Here is a 23,289-nt window from a genome sequence, read left to right on the forward strand (position 1 = left end):
TATAATATGTATATATATATTTATATATATATATTTATATATATATATTTATATTATATATTATATATTTCAGTATATAATATATAATATATATTAATATATAGTAATATTGATCTATAAAGTAGGAGATATTTTTTTTTGAGTATTCGTCTTCGGTTAGTATCTGAGCCTTTTACGTGTAGCCCATATACGTTCAAACGGCACATATGATTCTTCCATCATTTCTTCCATCATTCATGCCGTTCCGGATAGATTTATTTACTGCCAAAACGGTTGAATTATTTTCTTGCGATCCGACAAAAGTCCACATATTGTGTTTATTTACAAATAACAAATTGTCCAGTTCACTATAAGGGTAGCATCGACAGACAGCCCTGTAATCACTTCACTGCATTTTTAGACTTGATCGTAACCACCATTCTCTATAAATAAGGCACCTTTAACAAATTACGCTGTTATAGGCTACAACGATCTAGCAGTCCAACACTTATTCAATGTTATAAGATCTGCACCGATAGTAGATAACTCGTAATTGTCAATTGAGGCTTACATAAACTGCTGTATTAATACAATGAACGAAAAACAATATGCATATGTAAACATTATGTAACTAACTGGGCACTGTAAACATCAAAAATTATTTCCCGTTTAAAATTTGAATTCTCTTAAACGGAAATAGTCATCTTCTCTCAATTTTCTTAATATGTTTTGTTTACCATAAATTAACATAGTCATAACAAATACTTTATCATTTAATGTTTTATAGCATTTATAATAAATATATTAACTGTACTTATTATTTGCTACAATCCAATATCTTTAAAGCAGCGTAGTTCGCGTAAAACTTTTCGTTTCAAATGCCTCAAGAGTTTAATCTAAAATGATTTTTATCTATTCATGCCTCATTTCGAATGCCTCAAATTTCTTCTAAAATGATCTACCTACCATGCCCACCACACTGGGCTGCCAAAGCGACAAGTAATTCGAAGATCAGACGTAATTGACCTAATCCAGTTAACGCGATTCGATTTAGACTATTTAATTTTATAGAAAAAAAAAAGAAAAAGAAAAAAGAAAAGAAAAACAAAAAAAGAAAAAAGGACCGGAGAGCAATTTATTCACACTGGAACGATATCTCCTTGACCATCGAAAAGATTCAAAAGTACTTTGTGCTCGTGGAATGTTGAAAAGTGTATTTAAAAGTGTGGAAGAAATCCCACATTATTAAATTGATATTATTTGCAACTGTTCTCTTCTTTGTCCATGATAAAAATATCTTCCGACGCCAAAAAATTATGACACTGGCGTGGATGAAAAGCTTCACTACGGCATTAAAGAGTACCGTTTGCGAAGTACTGATATCGGTCATACAGTTTAGTAGACCAAGAATGAATGCTACCTTCGACCAAATCTTCAACATGGCGACGTAATTGGTCTTCCGTAAGCGTAAGATGAAATCTATTTTTCAATCCTTGAACCGTAGCGGCTCCTCCACTGCGGAAACAAGGAAGTTGAGATCCTATAACGGGAAACAAAAAATGATTAAGATTATATAAAGGAATGTTTTATGAGCAAAGATAAAGTATCGATTATTATGCATTGATTACTAAAGAAGTATTACCTGATAACATGATTTCTACTAGATTAACAATCTTTTCCATATGCTTTCGTGCTGCGATTAAACCTTGAAGAATGAGAGTTTTAAATTGTTGAAAAATTTTTGATTGACTACCACCCATCACTTCAACAAATTCGGGAGTCAATTTAAATGGACTGGTCTCAAATCCCAAATTGCGAGGTGAGGTTGATAATATGAATCCAAAATCTATATGTATTAGGTGTCCATCGCTATGTAGTAAAATGTTTCCATTGTGACGATCCTTCACTTGAATGAGATAACTTATAAGACAGTAAGCAGCACAACTTTGCACGAAGTTCTTTTGAGCTACGATAAACGCTTCTGAATTTGAAGGACCAAATTCTCGTTCGAAGTATTGTAGAAGAGTCAGCTGACAGTGCTTTTTTATTTGATGTAAAGATACAGTGTTCAATATTGGTTCTATCAATCCACTATCATTGGATAAACATAAAATCCTACAAATTATATGAAGTTGCAGTGAATTGTAACTTGTTAAAAGACATAAATTAATGTTTATAGAAATAATTTTTATCATACTTGTATGGTCGAACCCAAAGTGGAATTTTCTCATCCAGCCAAATTTTTTGTAACATTGAAAGTAATTGGGAAGCAAGAAGTTCTTGTCTTAAATCATCCCCACATTTTACAATAACGGCAAGAAGTCTCCAAGAAGCTAAATGACCATATGGACTGGATGCTCTAATACGTTTCTGCTTTAATTCCCATGGCTCTTTGAGGACGGCGGCTGATGGATCCTCTGGATCATGGTTAAATGTTGCACTAGGTGTAGCAGTCATTTCACTTAGACGACGTTTTATATCACCAGGTACAAAAACTGGTTCTCGACTATCAGATGATTCTTGACTTAATTGCGATATCGTATCTCTATCTCTGGGCTTACGTAATTGTAAATACTGTTGAGATAGAAAACAAAAGTTGAATAATGAAGAAATATGAAGAAAACAAGCATACATGTATAACTAACGTTACCTGTTGTGTGATTTCATCGTCTTCTTGACTCCAACAATCATTTGGATCGTCATCGGGAAAATTAAATGCTATTTCTGTATTCTTAACAGAATATGGAGAGATATTTTTAACAGGAGTCTGTCTAAGTGCTGTTGTTACGTTTTGCTGCATTTCAGCAGAAACCAGATTAGATGATGACGTCACATTAGACTGTTCACCACCAGTTAAATTTTCTTCAGACTTCGTATGCCTTAATGAACTTCCCATAATTTTGGTCGGCACAGGTGATGTATATAAATCTTCTACTTCCAATACTTCGACATAAATAATATATGGTGCCTAAAATTGTAAGATTTACAACTGTAATGATATGAAATAAATATTTATAGAAGTATAAGAATTAAAAATATCAACCTTATCTTTACTATTAAGCACAGCAGCATATTGTGGAGGGACTCTTACAATATGATGCGGTACTGTACTATGCAAAGGCAACCATACCCTTGCAGGAAGATTTAAATTAAGAGTGTTAAGTTCTGCTACCAACTGTACAGTCTTACTTTCCTTTGTTGGAATAGTCCCAAGTAATTTACCAATAGATATCAATGCTTGAATAAATTCAAGTTCTGGAGCAAGACGGGGTGCCTATTATAATGAAACAAAACAAGAATAATCAATATCATGTATTATTCAAATTAATTGAGCTTTTTATAAATACCAATTTACTTACATTGCAGAAGCAATCGGTTTTTTGACCTCTTAAATCATTTACCACACCTTGGCAGGAATAAAAACAGGTACAACCATTGTCAAATGCTCGACCAGAGCTCAGGTCCCCAAGGCTTACTTTATTTATTGTACCTTTACAAAAAACAAATAGATAAATTTTTATTTAATGTTTTTTGAATATAAACTTGATTTAAATTTTATATATACCGGAATGACTACGGCGTAAAGTTTGGAACAATCCAGTAGCATCCGATTGAGATCTTTGGTGAGTTTTCTTATTAGGTGACATAACGTTCTGTGTTAAAGGTAATGGCGGCGAAGCAGGAACTTGCAACGCGGAAGATCGTTGCTTTCGTGTCAGATTTCCTTTCGGCCTGAATTTATAATATTTTCAAAATGTACTATAATACATTCTAATAATACATAGCATTTTCTATTTAAATTCTTACCTAAGTTCATCTGACAAAATGAGATTTTTTAATTTGGTCCCATGAGACTTCTTTTTGGATGGCAAATGAGCATCAGAGCTGTATGCATCTAGTAGCCAAGCACATTTTAACGAGAAATCGGCCGATTGTCTACATCTGTAAAAAAGATAAAAACGTTAATACAATAGGAATATGTCAAATAGATTCATGAAAAATATATTTTTACCTATGGACAAGATATGGATAAAGAACTTCAGTAACATCATGAAGTTGTATATACATTAACACCAATTGTGGCAAATAGAAATCCACTTCGTTATCAGGAAAACTGAACATCTTGTTACCTAAAAATATACTAAATATGTGTGAATTTTCTGTTTCTATGCAAGAATCCATAATGCAAGATTTATCTAAAAGTATGTAAATTCATATCAATTTTCTCATAAAAAGTTGGCAATTATATGATTTAGAAAATATCAATTAAGAATTTCTATTAAAAAACTTACCTAGATAACTCTGAACACCTGGTTCTTTGGAATTGAAAAGATAGGATATGGCCATAGACATATCAAATATTTGACTCTCGAATAACCTGAGTAAACATCCCTCCGATGGCTTTGGCTGAACTGTCTCTTGTCTTTGAACTTCTGGTTGTTTTTTTACAGTTTCTTTGTCAGGTTGTGCAGAGGTGCCACAACATAAAGTCATCGCAGCGCCTGCCAATTCTCCTTGTACCATGGCTACTTCGGAGGAAGAATTCTGATATTCCATAGCTTTCTCAGATATGCTATTACAAGGTTCCTCGCATGGGTATTCATGATTTTGAAGTTCTTTAGGACAAAGGACTATACCAGAGTGTTCCTCAGTTTCATGATTAGTTTTATCGAGATTCTTTAGTTTACAGAGTTCACGATCACCATTCTTTTCGGGCAAGGACTCACTACGTAACACTAATTCCACAGGAGACACTGATACAGACACCCCACTGTTGTCTTCTCCGTCAACAGCATCAATCCCATCCATATCTCCTGTTTGTGACAAAGTAGAATCGAGACTTTCTCTACTATGCAAATGATCTACACTTGACTCTCTGGTAGCTGTGTTGGCAGCGTCACTAGAACCGCTGTCGGAACCACAGAGTATACCAGAGTCGTCGGATCCAAGACTAGCGAGATCTTCGCGTTCTCGACTACGTCCCTTGCAGGTTGGCACCGTTGTCTTAATTACGGGCGTAGGGTTCGTCTCGCATTCTGGACTCGGAGTAACGTCCACCTCAGGGATTCGTTGTAAAGCCGAATCCAGGCTTCTGTTTCTATGGTGCAGCGTTAACGTTGTCGCGGCCGCTTGGGGCACCGGTGGAAGTAAGATACCCATTGACCTATAATAAATATTATAATTAATGTCTCAAAGTTTCCCGCTTGTCATCATAATTTCATGATTCAATTATCCAATCTCGCAATAATCTTTATCACTATTTTAAGAAAGAAACATAGAGAAACTCATGTACCTAAAGTCCAAACTATGATTTCGTTGATGAGTTGTCAGCCTATTGCGAGCGCTGATTGATGGATTTGGTCGGCCATGAACAAGAGGAACATTACAGTTAGCTAATTTGTGCCTTTTGATATGTGCCACGCTTTCCTGGCGCGTCGATCCACCAGTAGGCACTGTTACGGCTACGACTTCGCTCATATTAAACTTAAACGAGCACTGGCTCAGCCAACAGTCATCTGCTGTTCATGTTGACAGCTCACCTGTAAAAAAATAAAAAAAGAGGAAGACAAAAATAAGGAATGTGAGGATATTATTATTTAACATTAATAATCATTATCGGTCAAGATCGAAATTTCAGTGAAATTAATCTTAACAGATTGAAAAACGTGCTAAAGAGAAACATTCGTTAGTTTACGTAACACATTTCTAATGTATATACATAACCCGAAAGAAGACGGGCTGCTTGGCAACACTTTGCTCGCTGCCAACGTTGACAGTGAATGCCTAAACAACTTGCATATGTATCTACGTATACATATATACATACATACATCACATGCATACATACATATATACATCATATGTACATACATATACACACACGTGTATATTTCTCAAGAAGCATGCAATATGCGGAGAAAGTACAGACGCTTTTCGACGAACGACGAAAATCTTCCGAGAAAAGACGATTCCTCGTGGAAAAACACGAGTTCTGTTGATGCGAGACGAATGTGAGGCACGCTTCGTTTCTAGAGCACAATTTTAATTAAACTCGAACGTGTACGAGTCTTATAAACGTCGCAAACGAAACGTATTTTATGTAGACTTTTAAAGAGCAACAGAAATTACTCGTCGGCAAATGAGAATCTTTGTCTTGAAGTCGGGTGGAATCCTAGTTTCTTCCTTTTTCTTTTATTTCTTTTTTTTTTTTTTCATCCTCGATATATTTAACTAACGTTAACTTTATAGTATCGTAAAAACAAAGTAATGAATAATCGCATTATTCGTTTTAAAATTCCCATGAAAATTGATTTGTCATGACCATTGTGAAATCTCCGTGGCATTTAATAGAGAAAAACAAAACCTAAGCAATTGCATTACTTTGGAATACAATCGTCGAGTAGAAGCTTTGTTTGAAAATGGCGCGCCAGAGAAATTTATAGTCGGGAATATGAGCGAGACAAAATGTGTTTGCGTGTGTGTGAAGAGGAACATTGCGTAGAAAAAGATCGCGAGAGATAAATCTCATAACCTAGAAACCATTCGATTGAGAAACATAAAGATCCCTGTAAATAGGTTTTATGAATGTTTATGAATGAAGAATGATAGAAAATAATAGAACATAAAAAGATCTAAATTAATATATCATCACTGACAAGCGACGTGATAAAAGATATTAATAGAAGGAAAAGAAACGTATTACCATTGGTCGACTATTAGGAAGTTTCGAAAATGAGATTGTGTAGAATCGTTATCGTTACCAAAAAAATATTTACAGTTTCGTAAAGCTTATAATAGTAATAATGATAAAAAAAAATAAAAGAAAAGAAAAAAGCAAGAAAAAGAAATAAGATGAAGAGAAAATGAACATTATATTATCGTAATGAAAGGAGACACATAATCGTTCCAAACATTTCAACACAAGTCGAGAACCATTTCCGGTAGGTAAGTGAAACGTCGATTCTATGTTAGTTAAAGATTAGATCCAATCAACGTTTCATTCTATTTTACTGTCTCCTCGAGCTCAATCATACAATTAACACCTATTTCTACGAGGGAATGATCTATGATTTAAATCATTTCTTCGATGTCTTCCATCAAATAAATTTTAGTTCATATACGTTCGTGCACGCTACAATACCAACACTTTCGAAATTATTTTTTCTCTCTCTATAGATTTCAATATTAATTAATCGTAAAAAAAAAATTAGATAAAATTCTTCAAACGAGTGACGCCCACGATCATTCTACAACGATTAGATTTGTTATGCACTCTAGAGAATTTGCTTCTGTCAAGGTCAATTGAATATACAGATGTCGTCTTCGATCAATACGACGAAAACAAACCCCCCGTAGCCCTTTAAATAAGTTAATGAACTTTTTTTTCTCGATAAGACCAATTTTCTGAAGTATATAATTTATCCACTTACGCTTGGTACTTAATTTGATTAAAGATTTTAAATTTTGGCTAACTGCCAGAACTTTGAATCTTTAATCAAATTAACTGTGTTCACATGCGTGTTAACACAATTGATCATCATTCGTCATAAGGTTTTTCAAGAATTTATTCATTATGATTGTCTTCAAATATTTCTCTTGATGATATTCATCGAATAACGAATAAGCAAAGTTACATGTAAATTTTTGTATATAACATGAAAAAAGTTCATAATAAAATCACAGTAAGAGAGATTTTTTTTAGATGTAATGATTTTATGATTTAACGTAATCTTTATGGCTGAATAATACTATTCTTGAAATCTAGTATTGCAGAACAAATATAAATGATACCGAATACGATGCATCCGTATTCGGTTATCATGCAAGCGGATCTCTCAATCTCTCCTATTTCTTTTTTCTCATACTATTATTTCATATTTATTTAATTGCATAATATCTTTTTTATACGTCTCTGTGAAAATTCGATTTATAACCTAAAAAAAAAGAAAGAAATAAATGAATAAAAAAGAAATAAAAAAAAGTAACCCTTTCCTTTAACCTCATTCTCGTAAACTTCTTAACTTCATCCATTCTGATGCGGTAAATTTAAAAAAAGAGAAAACATCGTATTCCTTCATATTGGACAAAGCAGTTCATTTCTTGAGACCGTCTTAAGAAACGCGTTTCGTAGAGTTTCTTACAAAACTATCAGACTCTTCCGTGAAACGCAAAAGAGCGTCGAGTTTCACGAAAACGATGTGTTAAACTCGAATGTTCGCGTCCAGCCGAGCATGTGCTTTCACCAGTTTCACTTTGCTTACAGTTCCCTTCTTCTTCCTTCTCCCTTTCGCTGAACTTCTTTTCTATGGAATACACATACTCGATAACAAAAACAAAAAAATAAAAAGAAAAGAAAAGAAAAGAAAAGAAAAGAAAAGAAAAGAAAAGAAAAGAAAAGATAAATCAACCAATCATCGTTCCTCGTGCGTGTGAAAATTAATTGTAAATAATTTAGAATTATTAAATAGCTGTCACAATTAACCGTTCATTTATCAAAGTGATTAACTCCGTATAATAAATAGTAGAGAAAATTTATAAATTTATATATATTGTTGTTTAATATTTTTTTATAAAATATATGTTTTAAATGTATATTGTAGAATGTATTATTACAGTTGTAGCTTTTGTTACATTTGTAACATAAAATTGTTATTAACTTTAAATGAATAATAATTAATAATTAAGTAATACAACTTTATTTTACTATATATAGTAATCAGAGTTATTTTTTTATATATGATACATAGTTTTATATATATATATATATACACATAATTAAGTAGTAAATTATTTATTAAGCGAACATGCAAAGCTTTGTTATTTGATAGTGTTTAAAGTAATTACCAAGAAAAGTTATTTTAAATATAAAAAATTAAATATCGATCAAATACTATGGTATAGTAAATTTTTAAAAACTTCACAAAGTCAAAAGATCTGTCAATTACAGCTTGTGAACGGTTCTTTTGAAAAAAAAAAGAGAGAAAAAGAAAGTAAAGAACGGAAAAGCCAGAAAAAAACAAGAAAAAAAAATCGATCAATCATCGTTTCTCGTGTAAAACAGATTTATAAAAAAAAAAAAAGAAAAAAAAAAGAAAAAAAAAAGAAAAAAAAAAGAAAAAAAGAAAAAAAAGGAAAAAAAAAAGAAAAAAGGAAGGGAAAATAAGTAATCATGTTCCTCGAGAAAATTATTAGTTAACAAGATAGGAAAAGTTGATCTCGATCTCGCGATATCTCGAATCAAGAGCAAGAGAAACAAAGCGTGAGAGACTGCAAAGAACCTCGGCGATTTCTCACGGAATATCGTCCTTTCCGGCGGAAGAAGGCAGGGACGATGAAAAAAAAGAGATGGGGAGAGAGAATAAAAAAAAAAAAAAAAAAAGAGCGAGAAATCAGTCTGGAGGACACGGGCAGCGTAATTCTCATTTTGTGTTCCTTGATTGACAAAAGTTCGATCCCGACGAATTAGCGTCAATCATGATTGTGGTACGTGATTGGTATAGAGAGAGAGAGAGAAAGAAGAAAAAAATAACCATCGTGTGCTTTGCTTCATGCATGCGCACTTTGATCTCTAGCATATATTTCGATCCGAATGAATGTCACTCGCGTGAATTTCTATTTTGCTTATTTTAACGACATTTATCATTGTAATACAGTCTTTGAATGATATTTAAAATAAGACCAAATCGATAAGAAGAATGGTAGTAGTAAAGCTGTTAGCATTCGTGATAAGAAAATAATTTACGTATATATTAAATCATGGAAAATAATATACTTTTATGAGTTGTGATTAACTTTTAGAATGATAATAATACTTCTTTGGGTCGTATTTAGTCACATTATTATTACATATGTAAAGGATAATGAAGAAACGATCTATTATCTATTATAAATATTTAGTCATAACAAAATGAATAGACATTGGGCGAATAAGAAAATAATGAATATGTATAGCATATATATATACACACACACACACATATATATATATATGTATACATGGATATATGTATTGATGTATTTAAGTCTAATTCACAGATATCGATAAGCTATATTCTCCGAATTACAGGGAACACATTCCTGACAAAACACGTAACCTAAGCGTATGTATATCTGATTGACTCGACTTAACCACACGATCATAATCACGAGGTCCATTCAAGTCAGAAGGACGCATAATTCAATCTATATATGTATGTATGAGTAAAACCGTGATATATGATAAAACACTTGTACAAACCACCTACGATTCTTGAAATTAGGACGTGAACGTGCGAACGTTTAAAGTTTACGCCGCCTAAACACCTTTCAAACTGGTATCTCTTTGCCCGCGCAATTTTACGAGTCGACATACTTTATCGCGCGAAACGAGTACGATCGCGTTAATCTGATATATAAAGAGACTTCGCAATCGAGGGGGAATGCGTTGAAGAAACGTGCTCGATATCGTTTAATACCAAGGACGTTTGTTTTAAAACGTAAGCATGAAAGGATGGATTCGTCTTTGACGATTAGAAATTCATATTTATTCCCTCCCTCTTTTTTTTTTTTATCATTTATAAAATGATCGAATATCATTGAATGGAAAAATAATTCATACAATGTGAAAGTTTTTCAATGTCCTGCGAGAGAGTGTGACCTTTCCAAAAGAAATTGCATGAAACGATTGAAATACGAGATAAAATCAAAATGAAAAGGATGATACGTTCGACGCATCACGTCGCAGACGAACGAACGTACGTATGTACGAACGAACGAACGAACGAACGAACGAACGAACGAACGAACGAACGTTCGCATGAGAAAAGTAAAGGCAGTCGAGGATAGCCGAGCGAGATCGAGCGCCGCTTCGGCCGGTTCCTCTCACTCTGTTTCTCTCTTTTTCTCGCTAGCTCGCTCGCTCGCTTACTCACTCACTCACTCGCTCGCCACATCTATTTATCTCTAGCGAAGCTCATTCCGTCTCTTTCTTGCACAGCTTTTTCGCCGGCAACGTTCACGCGTGACTGACTCTCTCGCGGTGCCGTTTCTGGGGTGTGCCAGGGAGTAAAAGCAGCGCAGTGAGAGAACGAAGGGCCGCCTTCACCGGCGTCTTAAGGGCTCATGATTCTCCATGAAACTCTTCCCTTCCTATTCCCGTGAGAACTCCACCCGATCGACTCTTCTGATTTCATGGAATTCGTCTGTCGGCTAACGTACATCGTACCTTCTTCTCTAAACCTTTCAAGCGTAGAAAATGAAGTCCGATCTTAATCCTTTCTGACTTATGCTTTTCTAACATTGCTATTTGAAATATACATATACATATATTCCTTTTTTCCGTATATTATTAATAAATCTGATATGTCAACGTTGAGAACCGATTGGTCAAAGAGAGTTAATCAATCAATTTGCAGTGCTTTGTTTGATCGCTCATTGGTCAGTTTAATAAATGATAGAATATGCATTATGCAAGAAAAACAAGAAATAAAATAGATTTACTATATATCGTTATACGTTTATACAATCTTGGAGAATCGATAAAGAATATACATAACCTTCGATTCTCATTGAGGAAAACTTTTTATTAAAGGATAATAATTGACGATTGATTTACGTGATCATTTTGATAATATATACATCGTTCAAATTTTCCGCGTCTGATGAAATTCCTTTTCGTATTTATAAAAATATTATTATTAAAAAAGAACAGAAGAAGAAAAAAAAAAAAAAAAAGCAGTTGCACTTCGAAACGAAACATTCGGCACATTATTTCTCTCTCAATTTCTTTCGAAGCTTGTTCATGATTAGAAAGCGATAAAAACGCTCTTATTTATACAAATGAATTATTTTTTCTTTTTTTTATAAATTTCATACGACAGAATTGTTACAATCTTCTCGACAACGTGATAATCAATGGAATTATCTTTGCGTTATCTAATTGAAAATATTGACATGATTCATCTATCGATTTATTTCCATTAAATGAATGATTTTAAACCAATGATCCGCTTACAAAGAATTTTAAATGAATCGATGATGGAGAAAAAAAAATAAATAAAAGAAGAAAAAAAAGAGAAAAAAATAATAAAAAGAAAAAGAAGAGAAATGAAAAGATTGAAACTAAACCATTTGCTTTAGCTCAATATATAATCAACATTAATCCCGGATGCAGACGGTGCGCGCTTTACCGCATGCAGGATCTTAAAAGATACATCCCCTCTATTAGACTTTTTCAACCCTTTACAAGTTTACGTCAAAGCTGACGTCATATAGATCCATGTGCGATGGCATTGAAAGACGAAGTATACTAAAACGGAAATATGCGTTATGCACGCACATTAGAGAAAAAAACACTTTAATAGGATCTATACTATACTTTTTATCCGAGGAATAAAGAAGAAAGATAAACGATACAAAACAAACTGAAGTTTCTCACGTGACTAACTTCTCCCCATTTAATCCTTCCTCGTTCGCATTTTCGCTGGTCATTCTAAATAGCTGGCAAAGAGCCAAGGGAGCCAAGGGAACCAACGTACGTTCTGTTTTTTTTCCTTCTTGTTTTTTCTTCTTTTTTTTTCCTTATAATTTCGTAACATAATGTAAACCAAATAACATCTATTAATGATCGAATGAAATTCAATAATAAGAATTTATTATAATCGTTAATCTATACTTCCTTATCATTAAAGAAGTTTCAATAAAGAAATAATAATTTCGTCGGATTTCACGAATTTCGAAAGAACGCGGCTAAAATTTTCGTATCCTCATATATCGCGTTCAAATCGATTCGAGAAAGTCGACGATGGCAGCCAAAACCAAGGACTACATATGTATAACGCATACTATGTATTACACATCCTGGTTTCTCTCACTTTGCATTTAACTTGTAAGAGAAAAAGAGAAAGAGATGAAGAAACGACTTCGATAAAAGGAATTTCTTTCTTTTATCGACTTACTTATGTGTACTCTCAATATACTTTTAAAAGCAAAAGTACGTGTGTTTTCAAAGTCAGGCCATTTCTCTTTCCCCTACTTTTTCCACCCTACCATCAGAAGTAGCAGAAGTAGGAAGGGACCAGTACTATACTTTGACAATGACAGTTACACACACACTCTCTCTCTGTCTACCCATCTCTTTTCTACCATTCGTATATCTATTAACACGAAACAATACCGCACGCGTTATCGCTAACTCCAAATTGCACGAACACAGGAGTATCATCGACCGTTTTACGAGCTATCTGTCTGTTAAACGAATCGTATATGAAAAAAAATATTTTCACGAATTCGTTTCCCTATGTTTTTTCTCCGATTAAAAAAAAATAATCATTCTATATTTTTTGATATAATATAATAATAATATAATAATAATAATTATTATTATTATTAATGTTAATATAAGTATATTTTTTAGAAAATAGCCAACGTATACCAATTCGTCAAAATAACATAAGTTACGAAGCACGATCGAGTATATATATATAAGAGTGATACGCGTACTCGTGTGTATATATCATGTGTGTATGTTTATGTATGAGTGTGTAAATCGACACAAGGAATACACTGCTTTCACACATCGCAGAGAACGGGGTTCTCTAAGATATTCGTGAAATCTCTACCTCTCTTGTATTTTGTTTCTTCTTTTTATATACTACTCACAGATAAAACAAGGATAGCGCCTTTCTCTATTCATGTTTCATTCTGTCTCTTTCACTAAACATATAGCAAGCTTGCACGCTGCGCGCACATACATATGTCACACGGACAAACGTCGATGATCATTACGATGGGGTGCGACATTAATGATGACGATGATGTGGCGACGGTGAAGAACTCACCTCGCTTTCGAGAATCCGAAATTTGTGCTACAATCACACCGATGGCATAATAATCTTCGATCACTATTTCTTGTGTAACTTTTTTACTCAAACTTCCACGACAGTGTCTGTCTCTCTTTAGATAGGGACGGTAAAGTAGAATCCGAGTATATTAGTTGATACCAATGAATAGTAGTAGTATTGCTTGTAGTAACGATGTTGCGAGTGAAAGAGAGATGGATACATATCCTTTTCCAATGGCAGAGAGCTCCAGTACTGTCACGCACTGAGAGCGTAGGAGAGGCCGCTTTCAAGCAATTTCGCGCGACGCCCGGCTACGCCCAACAACGACAACGGTGACTTCTTCCAACACTGATCCTCGTTTCTTCTTCATAGCCTCACACCACGTACATTTCGAACGCACGAACCACTCACGACTTTTCCCGAGTTCTTTCTCTTTCTCTCTATCTACCTCTATCTCTTTCTTTTTACCTATATGTATGCGTACATGTATATATACATACATACATGATGTATATGTATATATATATATTGTATATATATATATGATTTTCCCTCTTTCTTTTTTTCTTTTCTGTTTTTTTCTTCTTCCTCTTCGAAAAACTTTGGAACTTCTCTTTTAAATGTTTTCTCACTAGTAGAATTCACAAGTTTCAAGTATTATGCGTTCTACGCGAAGAACGTTGTGTAGTTGTGTGACCACCGAGCAAGAGAGAGAGAGACACGAGAAAGGCGACGCGAGAGACGACCTCGCCAGGCTCGACTGCTCGCGCCGCACGATGCACCGACTGGCACGGCGCCACTGCTACCAACCGAACGGTCGCCTTCTTACGGCCCGAACGATACCGAATACCAGGGCTGTACGAGTTTATTCCTGTACCCGGCTTACTTGTTTCTTCTTCCCACTAGACCGCGCACGCGAATTGTCTTTTGTGTTCCGTGTTATGATTTTTTCTTCTCGACTCTTCGGTGTAATTCGAAACTAATTTACTAAAGTATTAATTATGATCTTTATTGAAAGAATTATTTTTGGATTTTAAAATATATTCTATTTTTATTTCGAGATAAATACAATAAAGAAATGGTACTGTTCGGAAAAGTTTCTTTTTTTTTTTTTTCAAATTTTTCAAAGAAAAAAAAAGGAAAAGATAAAACTGCAATGTTATTCAAAGAAATATATAACAATGTTACGTTACTGAAAACATGTAAATGCCTTGTACCGATGCAAATTAACGAGATAATAATGTAAAACAGTAGGAGAGCGATCGCATGGGATGTCACATATGTGACTGTGCAGCATTTTATTCCGATCTACGAGAGAATGGAAAAATCGCATAGAAGAAACGCTTAAAGGAGTATACGCTCGGGAATACATATCGAATCGGGATAGACATATGTGTAGGTGTAACAACGACGCGTGGGTGGTCCACGGCAGGGCTTCGTCCGCCCGTTTTTCGCGTGGGGCGTACGCAGTTGGGGTATACTCGCTCTATCTTTTTGTCTCTTTCTCTTATATTATTTCTCTCTATTCGCCTTAAGTTGGCAACGATTCTCGTTGGGTGTTTGTACGGGAAAGGTCGCGTTGCGCTATGAGTGCAGCTGTACCGAACACGACTGAGAGCTTCGTAACTGCCTTATGCCGCGTTTACACTTCACTCACATTCCCCGCTAACTCCGATCGAAAGTTATAGTTTCGAAAAAAGGCGGCAGAAGAATAATGAGAGATGAAAGATGCCGGCAAACGAATTCTTTTAGACATTTTACAATTCTTCGTTTTTCTTTTCTTTTTAAAACAATCAACAAACATCTTCCGTATTAACAATTTATGTTACATTATTAAGCTTAATCTCGATTCAATTTTACCAATAATATCGAACAAATGTTTTCTTTCAAATTTCAATCGTTCTTAAGTGAATCTCATTGTCACGTATAATAAAGAAATCGATCTATTTTCGTCGTATGATGTTAACTTACATATTTTCGATATAGTTTTCAAATTCTTTTCCGAAAAAACATCCACAAATCTGATAAAGCGTCGTCGACAAAAAGCAAATATAGAGTTCTTTGTTTCGAAATTATATGCCTTCTTAGTAAGCTCTTTTTACTTTCCAGCATACCCGCATTTCTCTTCGAGTTCGACTTTATTTTTCGAGACCGTTAGAACTATTATCAAATATATATCTATAGATCATCTTGATGAAATCAAATAGAATGTCGTTAATATTCATGCAATGAAAATGTTTTTATAATAATTTCGATTTTTTTTTTAAATACGCATTTCGATAAGAACGAGTACGATTTACATTTAAAATATTCGACAAAATACGATATATCAGAATTTTGCACTACCACGTGCGTAACGTAGGTATACGCCAAACAGCTGTTCGCTCACGGCACGTTACGATAATTAACTAGAAAGTACACGATACCTACGTATACGTACACACACACACACGTATATATATATGTATAAACATGGAATCATGCAGGTGTCAATTCATCACATATGTATGTCGCAACGAAATTGGTTCGCGCCGATTTTATGACTACCCGTTTCCTTTTAAGTCGTACAACGATTATCGTTAATCTTTTTTTCTCTTTTTTCCTCTTTAAAAAAAGAAGTTTGATTTTACGCATATTTTTTTCGTTTCATGTAAACGATAATAGATGCATATGCATGTAATAAACAAATTTTATTTGTTATTATTCCTTATTCTCTCATTATAGGACTCATTAAAAATATATCGATTTTATAATATAAAAATAGATCGATAAAATCATGCGTTCGAAAATTTATTTTGATTAATATCTAATATTGTTTCTTTCACGAGGTTGGTATGAAAAAGTTTTCGTCAATTTAATTCAACTCTCATATATGAGGCTAATCAAATTTGCGACCGAACATGTAGTGGATTATTGTTTCGACTTATTTATAAATTCATGCGCATAGTAATAATAAAAAAGGTTACGTTGATTGCAAATACGTATATCAAATAATAATAATTCTTGCTAATACTTGTCGTTGCGGTAATTGTTAATAGATAAGAGAGACAACAAAGTATACTTATATAGCTTCGTACTCGTATCTGCTTTATGGCTCGTTAACTTGCTATTACGCAATTTCGACTGTAGAAGTTTAGTTTAGGGAATAATAATGTTAAATATGCATGATGCATAAAAAAAAGAGAGATGCGGACGTTGAATTTTTTTTTGAGAAGTCGACTGCCCATGAACACCCTTTCCTATCCCTCTCATCTATCTTCTCTCTCTCTCTCTTTCTCTCTCTCTCTCTCTCTCTCTCTCTCTCTTTCCTCTCTTATTCTTTCTTTCTCTCTCTTTCTCGTAAAACCAGTCAGTCGTTGATGCTTCCTGTAATTTTATACGCTTTCTACCTATCTATAAAAGTAAACTGCGCCTATGAGAATTTGCACGCTTAATGTTCGTTGACGACCCTCGGAATTTTCAAGTGGTTCGCTAAGAATTCTGTTATTATCGAGTCAAGAACTGATTATTTTTGATTTCAACGTTCTAACTATACTTTGTAAATTATGATAATTTGAGTCAAGGGAATTCTAAAATTATAAAAAATATTGAGTTTCTCGTATAAAAATGGATGGGACATGATAAATATTCGCCTTTATTTATTATCGATTTAGAGAATAAAATTTCTCTCTCTCTCTCTTTGTATTATTTCTTATTTGGATTAGAGTATCGACAAATTTAGACAAAATGCATAATATGTCCTTCGATTCTTTCTATCTGCGGATCTTCTTCGAAAGATCTTATTATTAGTCACTCAGAGAGCACGAAGTGCAAAAGTCGTTAAGCCAGCGTAGAAGGACGTTTCATAGCCCGTTGAATATGCAAGTTGTTGTTATACCAATGTAATATTCTCGGAATCGATAGTTTCTCGTTTTATGATTATACGTGAAATACCTCGCACGATTTACTTCGACTAGTTAATGAACTATAATAGAACTCTTAAGAGTGTACGTATTTTCATAATAAAAGGAAACAAAAAAAGAAAAAAAAAAAGAAAAAAGAAATAATAGAAATGAGTAATTAGATTAATGGGAAACCAATGAAACATCGCAGTTGTACAAGAATTATTTGATTATCGTGTGAGATGTATTGATTGCTCAATCAATATCACTTCTAATTACATACTATCGAGCTGTATTAGACCAACCAAATTTAATTACAACAGAATTGCATTAGCTATGTTACTATACGTGATAGCGTCGTCGAGATGCATTAATAAGTTTGGATTAGTATCATCGAAGTGAATGATAACATCGAAACCTCAATGTACTATAGCGCTTTCGTTTATTATCGAACACTGATTATATATTGAACAGTTAAATATAGTTCAATGCTTTACGAAGAATCGGTACGTCTGGCGATATTCGATTATTCGAGAAATAGTCATACCTCGACCTTCAAGTTGCAATAATGATTTTCCTTCTCTCTCTTTCCCTCTCTTTCTCACTCTCTCTTTTTCTCTTTCTGTCTCTCTCGGAATAATTTTACGAGGGGCTGTTAAAAGCTTTATCTCCTTCCTCGATCTCTTCCGATTAAAGCTATTTTTTTTTTGGTCTATCACATCAAATTTATATTTTTCTCACATTGTATAACAATTCATTGATTTTTTTTATAATTTTTTTTAGGAAATAACTGAAAGATTAAAAAAAAAGGCTAGGTAATGAAGTATATATATATATATATATATATATATATATATATATATGTACGTATACTTATCACATCCTTTTTACGTAACAAGGAGACTCGTCAAGAGTATTAGCTGAAACGCGGCCATAGTTGAGCAACGAGGAAGGCCGTTATATCGTAACGGCCACCGGTGTGTGCAGTACGGAATGTGGAATCGCGGATGAAAAAACGTGTCACGAATCCTTGACCTCCTCTCGTATACACAAGGTGCTAGCTTAGGAGAGCACTTGGGCGATCAACCACAAGAAAGATGGCTACCTAAATACTCTTAGATTCTTCAATCTCTTTTTTCACGTATAATAGAATTTCTTAGAGTAGGTACTGAACGATTCGATGGATACAGTGCCATTTCAAAGATCTACTGATGTGAAAATGTTATAGAGAAAGAAAAATTGATCGATCTTATGAAAGTTATTGTTATCTATTTGTTACAAAAATAATGATAATTCATATGACGTTATCACGATTGACCTTCTAAGACCTAATATACAAATCTGCATATTTAGATCAATAACGTTATGGTTGCTTGTGTGATTACAATTTAAAAATAATAAGATAGATCAAATTGATCGAAGTATTTTATCTATAAATCAAATGTCGTTTGTCTATTGAGTTTAGGATCAATCGGAATTTTATGACGGTTTATGTAGACATTTCGCCCCATTTTTTTCTTTCTTTATTTTCTTTTTTCCTCTCATTTATATATTTTTTTTTGTTTCAATGCTCGGATTGCGCCAACTCCCACTTACAAAATAATTGTGCGTATTTAAATGAATGGCGATTAGAAATGTAAAAATGTAAGAAAAATAAATGTAATCGGCATATTACATTTAAAAGTTAAAAGATACTCGAATCTTATATGAGAAGTTGCGAATAACCGGCTGAACTCTGGCATGCCAGGCTAGACGATCCTTGACCTTCTGCCGCATACCAAAGAAATTCTGAAACAACGTTGTCTCTTACGCACGAATGTAGAAATTTCTTTTTATTCTCATTGCAATGAGTACAACGACCGCCCACGTGAGCTATACTTATTTGATAAAAGTATTATTTATAAACATAAAGATAATAATCGATCGATTTTTCTCACAATGTCGTTGACTCATTATCGGAAAAATAATTAAACATCACGTCAAGGCATAGGAAAATTTCTTCTATTGAAAAAACTCCAGTTAGTCCCTGTTTTTATTAATTTAAATTTCTCTTTCGTAAAGTAAGCATTATATATTTCTTGATATCGTTATTTAATTTATGATGACGTAATTTAATTAAAATGCGTTTAGTTTCCATTGACATGATCTTTTTTATTGAAAATCTTAATAATGTTAAATAAAAAATAGATTTTGTTCATGGTTCATCTATTGAAATAATCTTTCCCATTGAAAAATTTAATAATGTTAAATAAAGAATAAATTTTGTTAGTTTTATATAATTTAAAAAAATTTTTTAGATCTAAAAATTCGTAATATAAAAACTACGTATACTTTTGGAAAAATACATTTTATCAGTTACAACTTATATATTTCCTAATTACAACTTTAAACTTCCTGATTACATTACAGTACAATTGCGAACGCAAGGAACCTCGTTGACAATCGATTTGGAAAATGAAGCAACAGACTTGGCGCGTTTGTCTTTCGATATAATCGATTTCCATCACTTTGAAGTCTTCTTGACTGTTCTTCTACGATAAGACTAGAAAGAAAGCATGTTCGATCGCATATTACTTGAAGGAAAAGAGAAAGAGAGAGAGAGAAAACTCCTCCATCTTCTACGTATGCTGTTACGTACTGTATAATGTGTATTGTGAACAACGAGGTGAAGATGTCATCTATTAGTATGATATGTTGCAGGTTAACTTATGGAAAGATATGACCGCTCCAATGCCTTCTGAAATTGAATTACACGCATGGTGATCCACGTGAAAGAGGTGGCTACTGTGCATGCAGAATGAGGACATGTTAAGGTACTATTTGTATTACATGTAACCTGGAGAATGTTTGGTTGGATGCCAAGGAAAAAAGTAAGATTCTCCAAATAATCGCAAGATCCACTCTGATATCCTATCTTAATCCTTTTTTTTTTTTTAATTTTTAATAAAAAAATAAAACGATATTACCGTAATTTTTAAAAACGAAAAACTTATTGTTACATATATGTTACATTAAACTATAATTTATTAGTACATATATGTTGTAATTTTGCAACGTCATGGATTTAATCTCGTTGTTATCATGAATTTATTATAAAAAATTATAATTATTGTTTCTCTTGTAGAAAACTTCTTTGTTCTTTATAAAATATCTATATATACAAGAGTATAACAGTTCTTGTCAAATCAGATGTCTAAATAGTAGACGTTTAATTAAATCGATACGATTACACGTGTTGTATATTATCCGATTGGAAAGACAGTTTCTTTACAATTTGAAAATAATATATTTTATAAACATGTTGCATCCTGTGAGCCACGCGAGTATGTAAGAGTCTAATGGAAAGATGTATGGAAAATGCGTGACAAGAATCCATGGCCTATACAGACAGATCTGTTTAGCTTCCGGTGTTTATCGTATCCTAACGAGCTTTGTAGTACTCAGCCTTACAGATAAGGACAGCTCGTGAATGATGCACCTCCCTTTCCTCTCCACACGTTACCTTTTATGGATGTTTTACGATATACGTTCACAAGTGTACGCGTGCTGGGCGTCAAATGAATGAATTTCCATGTGGTACTACGTAATCGTATATTCTAAGTATTCAAATGAAAGAATAAAATGATTTCCTCTTTGTATAAAATTAACGACTTGGTAAGGAAAAAAAAGAAATAAAAATAAAAAAGAAAGAAAGACAAAAAGATAGAAAAATAAAGATAAAAATTTTTTTTTCAATTATCACCAACGATAAGACAAACGATTCAATGTAAAATCGTGTTTATATTTGAGCCAATTACCGAATGAAATAGAATTTAATTAAATAAGCTCTTCGAACCTTTTTCCTTTAAATTTACCAATTCCATTTCCTCTTATTGTTATATCTTTTTCTTTTTGTTTTCCTGTTTTGATAATCAACGTCTATGGTGCAATAATGATAGGACGACAACGACGACGAAGATGACGACGACGACGACGACGACGACAACAATAACTCGTATGAAAGTATGAATACATTGCAGTCCTATGCAAATGAAACTATGTTGCACATACCGAGACATCGATCGCGATCGGGTAACGGTTTACCTGCATGCAATACGAACATAGTGGAGTATCGATCAGTTCCCTTTCATAAAGTACGCATTACGTGCTTGGAAAACCGTTCGTTGTATAAACTACTAACGTATAATACGATACGATCCATTCTTAATACAATTGTAAATACAAGCAAGATGGAAATGAATCAACTTGACTGGATGAAGCCAAATGTCTGATTTCCGCTTTGAACATGTGTACAGGAATTAAACGTGTTCGATTTTTTAATGTTTATATCCTATGTAATCAGAGCATAAATATTTTTATAATTAGTTATATTATAGAATCATAAAGTTAAGAATACGAATTTAAGAAGTTATATGTTAGTCTGGCTTTTATAATAAATGTAATAAATAAGATTGTTATTATAAGGAAATCATAATTAAATAAATAATTATGTATATACATATATCTTTACATACATATGTTAACACAATTTTTATTATAAAACAAGAACTTTTTTTATTATAAAACAATAACAATTTTTATTATAAAACAAGAACTACCAAAAATTATTTCGATGTATAAATATTTAGAAAAAATCAATTGAAACCAATCATTTTTATTGCTAAATATACAGATTAATAAAAAATAATAAACGTTTAATAATGAATGAGTTGGTTAATAATGAATTTCTTTTCATACTAGATGAGTATATATATATATATATATATATATATATATATATATATATCAAAACCATCATTAATATCAAATAACCTGTTTAAGTTCGAAATTTGCTCGATCAAAAAACCAAACAAGATTGATGTTACACTATAATTATAAAACTCATGTCAATGTTATTGGCATTATTTCAGAATCATTTCTGTTTCGTAAGAGAATAAGCACATACCATTCCGTATTTCACTGAAGGCCATTTTTCTCTTTTTCTTGCACCCTCTTCTCTCTGTCGATGGCAGATGCTCTGCCATAATAGTTTCTATTTTTGGTTGTTAGAAGGGTCGGTCCGTCCGTCCGTTCGAATCTACGATCATCTTGCATGGATGCAGATGTTTCTTTTAGGGCAACCCTCGAAGCCGAAGAGAAATAGTTGGAGTGGGAAAAATATCAGACCTGAAGACGATAGTAAAACGAAGGGTACGAGCTCACATTGCGGATAGATAAACAGTCACGTAGAAGCGAATGAAGGAGAAGAGACAAGAAGGTAGCGGGAGAGAAGAATACTGGCGGAGTGGCACGACTTTTGTCATTCGAACTTAAGCCTCTTCATTCACCCTTGAAACGGTCCTTGGATCACGAGACTTTTCCTCCTCAATGTCTCTCGACTCTTTTTATAAGAAGTATAAGACATATACAATAAATTGCCAATTATTCGGATTTTAAAAATGATGAATCATAAATTTTGCAAATTATTAATTATAAATTAAAAAAAAAAAGAATTAATCGTTTATATCGTCATGTAACTTTTAAAAGCAATAAATAGTAATTTATTATTATAAAATGTTATAAATTATATTATAAACTTGTGAATTCTTAAGAATTATAGTAACAAATTG

At 33.1% G+C, this 23,289-nt stretch overlaps 1 protein-coding gene and 1 long non-coding RNA gene across 7 annotated transcripts; one reads left to right on the forward strand and one right to left on the reverse strand.

Moving 5' to 3' along the window:
* Positions 1-96: 96 nt before the first annotated feature.
* fwd (phosphatidylinositol 4-kinase beta fwd) lies at positions 97-14,598 on the reverse strand. Of its 3 annotated transcripts, none has more exons than XM_035869192.2 (12): positions 13,797-14,598; positions 5,273-5,519; positions 4,272-5,143; positions 3,992-4,175; positions 3,787-3,921; positions 3,545-3,711; positions 3,339-3,469; positions 3,023-3,253; positions 2,630-2,947; positions 2,177-2,553; positions 1,622-2,094; positions 97-1,519 (listed from the first exon to the last, which is right to left on the reverse strand). In XM_035869192.2, exons 2-12 carry the CDS (start codon positions 5,455-5,457, stop codon positions 1,332-1,334), a joined length of 3,261 nt encoding a protein of 1,086 aa, XP_035725085.1. In that variant the 5' UTR covers positions 5,458-5,519; positions 13,797-14,598; the 3' UTR covers positions 97-1,331. The 3 variants fall into 3 exon arrangements, with proteins under 3 accessions (XP_035725085.1, XP_035725088.1, XP_035725087.1); XM_035869195.2 differs by having other exon boundaries at positions 3,992-4,109; positions 13,797-14,597; XM_035869194.2 differs by lacking the exon at positions 13,797-14,598 and adding an exon at positions 13,618-13,761.
* A 464-nt stretch (positions 14,599-15,062) lies between these two features.
* On the forward strand, positions 15,063-22,100 carry LOC118442931 (uncharacterized). 4 transcript variants are annotated; one of them, XR_014982039.1, is made up of 4 exons: positions 15,063-15,274; positions 20,090-20,302; positions 20,381-20,493; positions 21,619-22,100. It is a non-coding gene; the product is annotated as an uncharacterized LOC118442931 (long non-coding RNA). The 4 variants fall into 4 exon arrangements; XR_014982040.1 differs by having other exon boundaries at positions 15,063-15,194; XR_014982042.1 differs by lacking the exon at positions 15,063-15,274 and adding an exon at positions 18,570-18,841.
* Positions 22,101-23,289: the final 1,189 nt, after the last annotated feature.

This window comes from Vespa mandarinia, chromosome 4 (genome assembly GCF_050613455.1).
Source record: "Vespa mandarinia isolate Hongniang chromosome 4, ASM5061345v1, whole genome shotgun sequence".
In the NCBI taxonomy this organism is placed as follows: domain Eukaryota; kingdom Metazoa; phylum Arthropoda; class Insecta; order Hymenoptera; family Vespidae; genus Vespa; species Vespa mandarinia.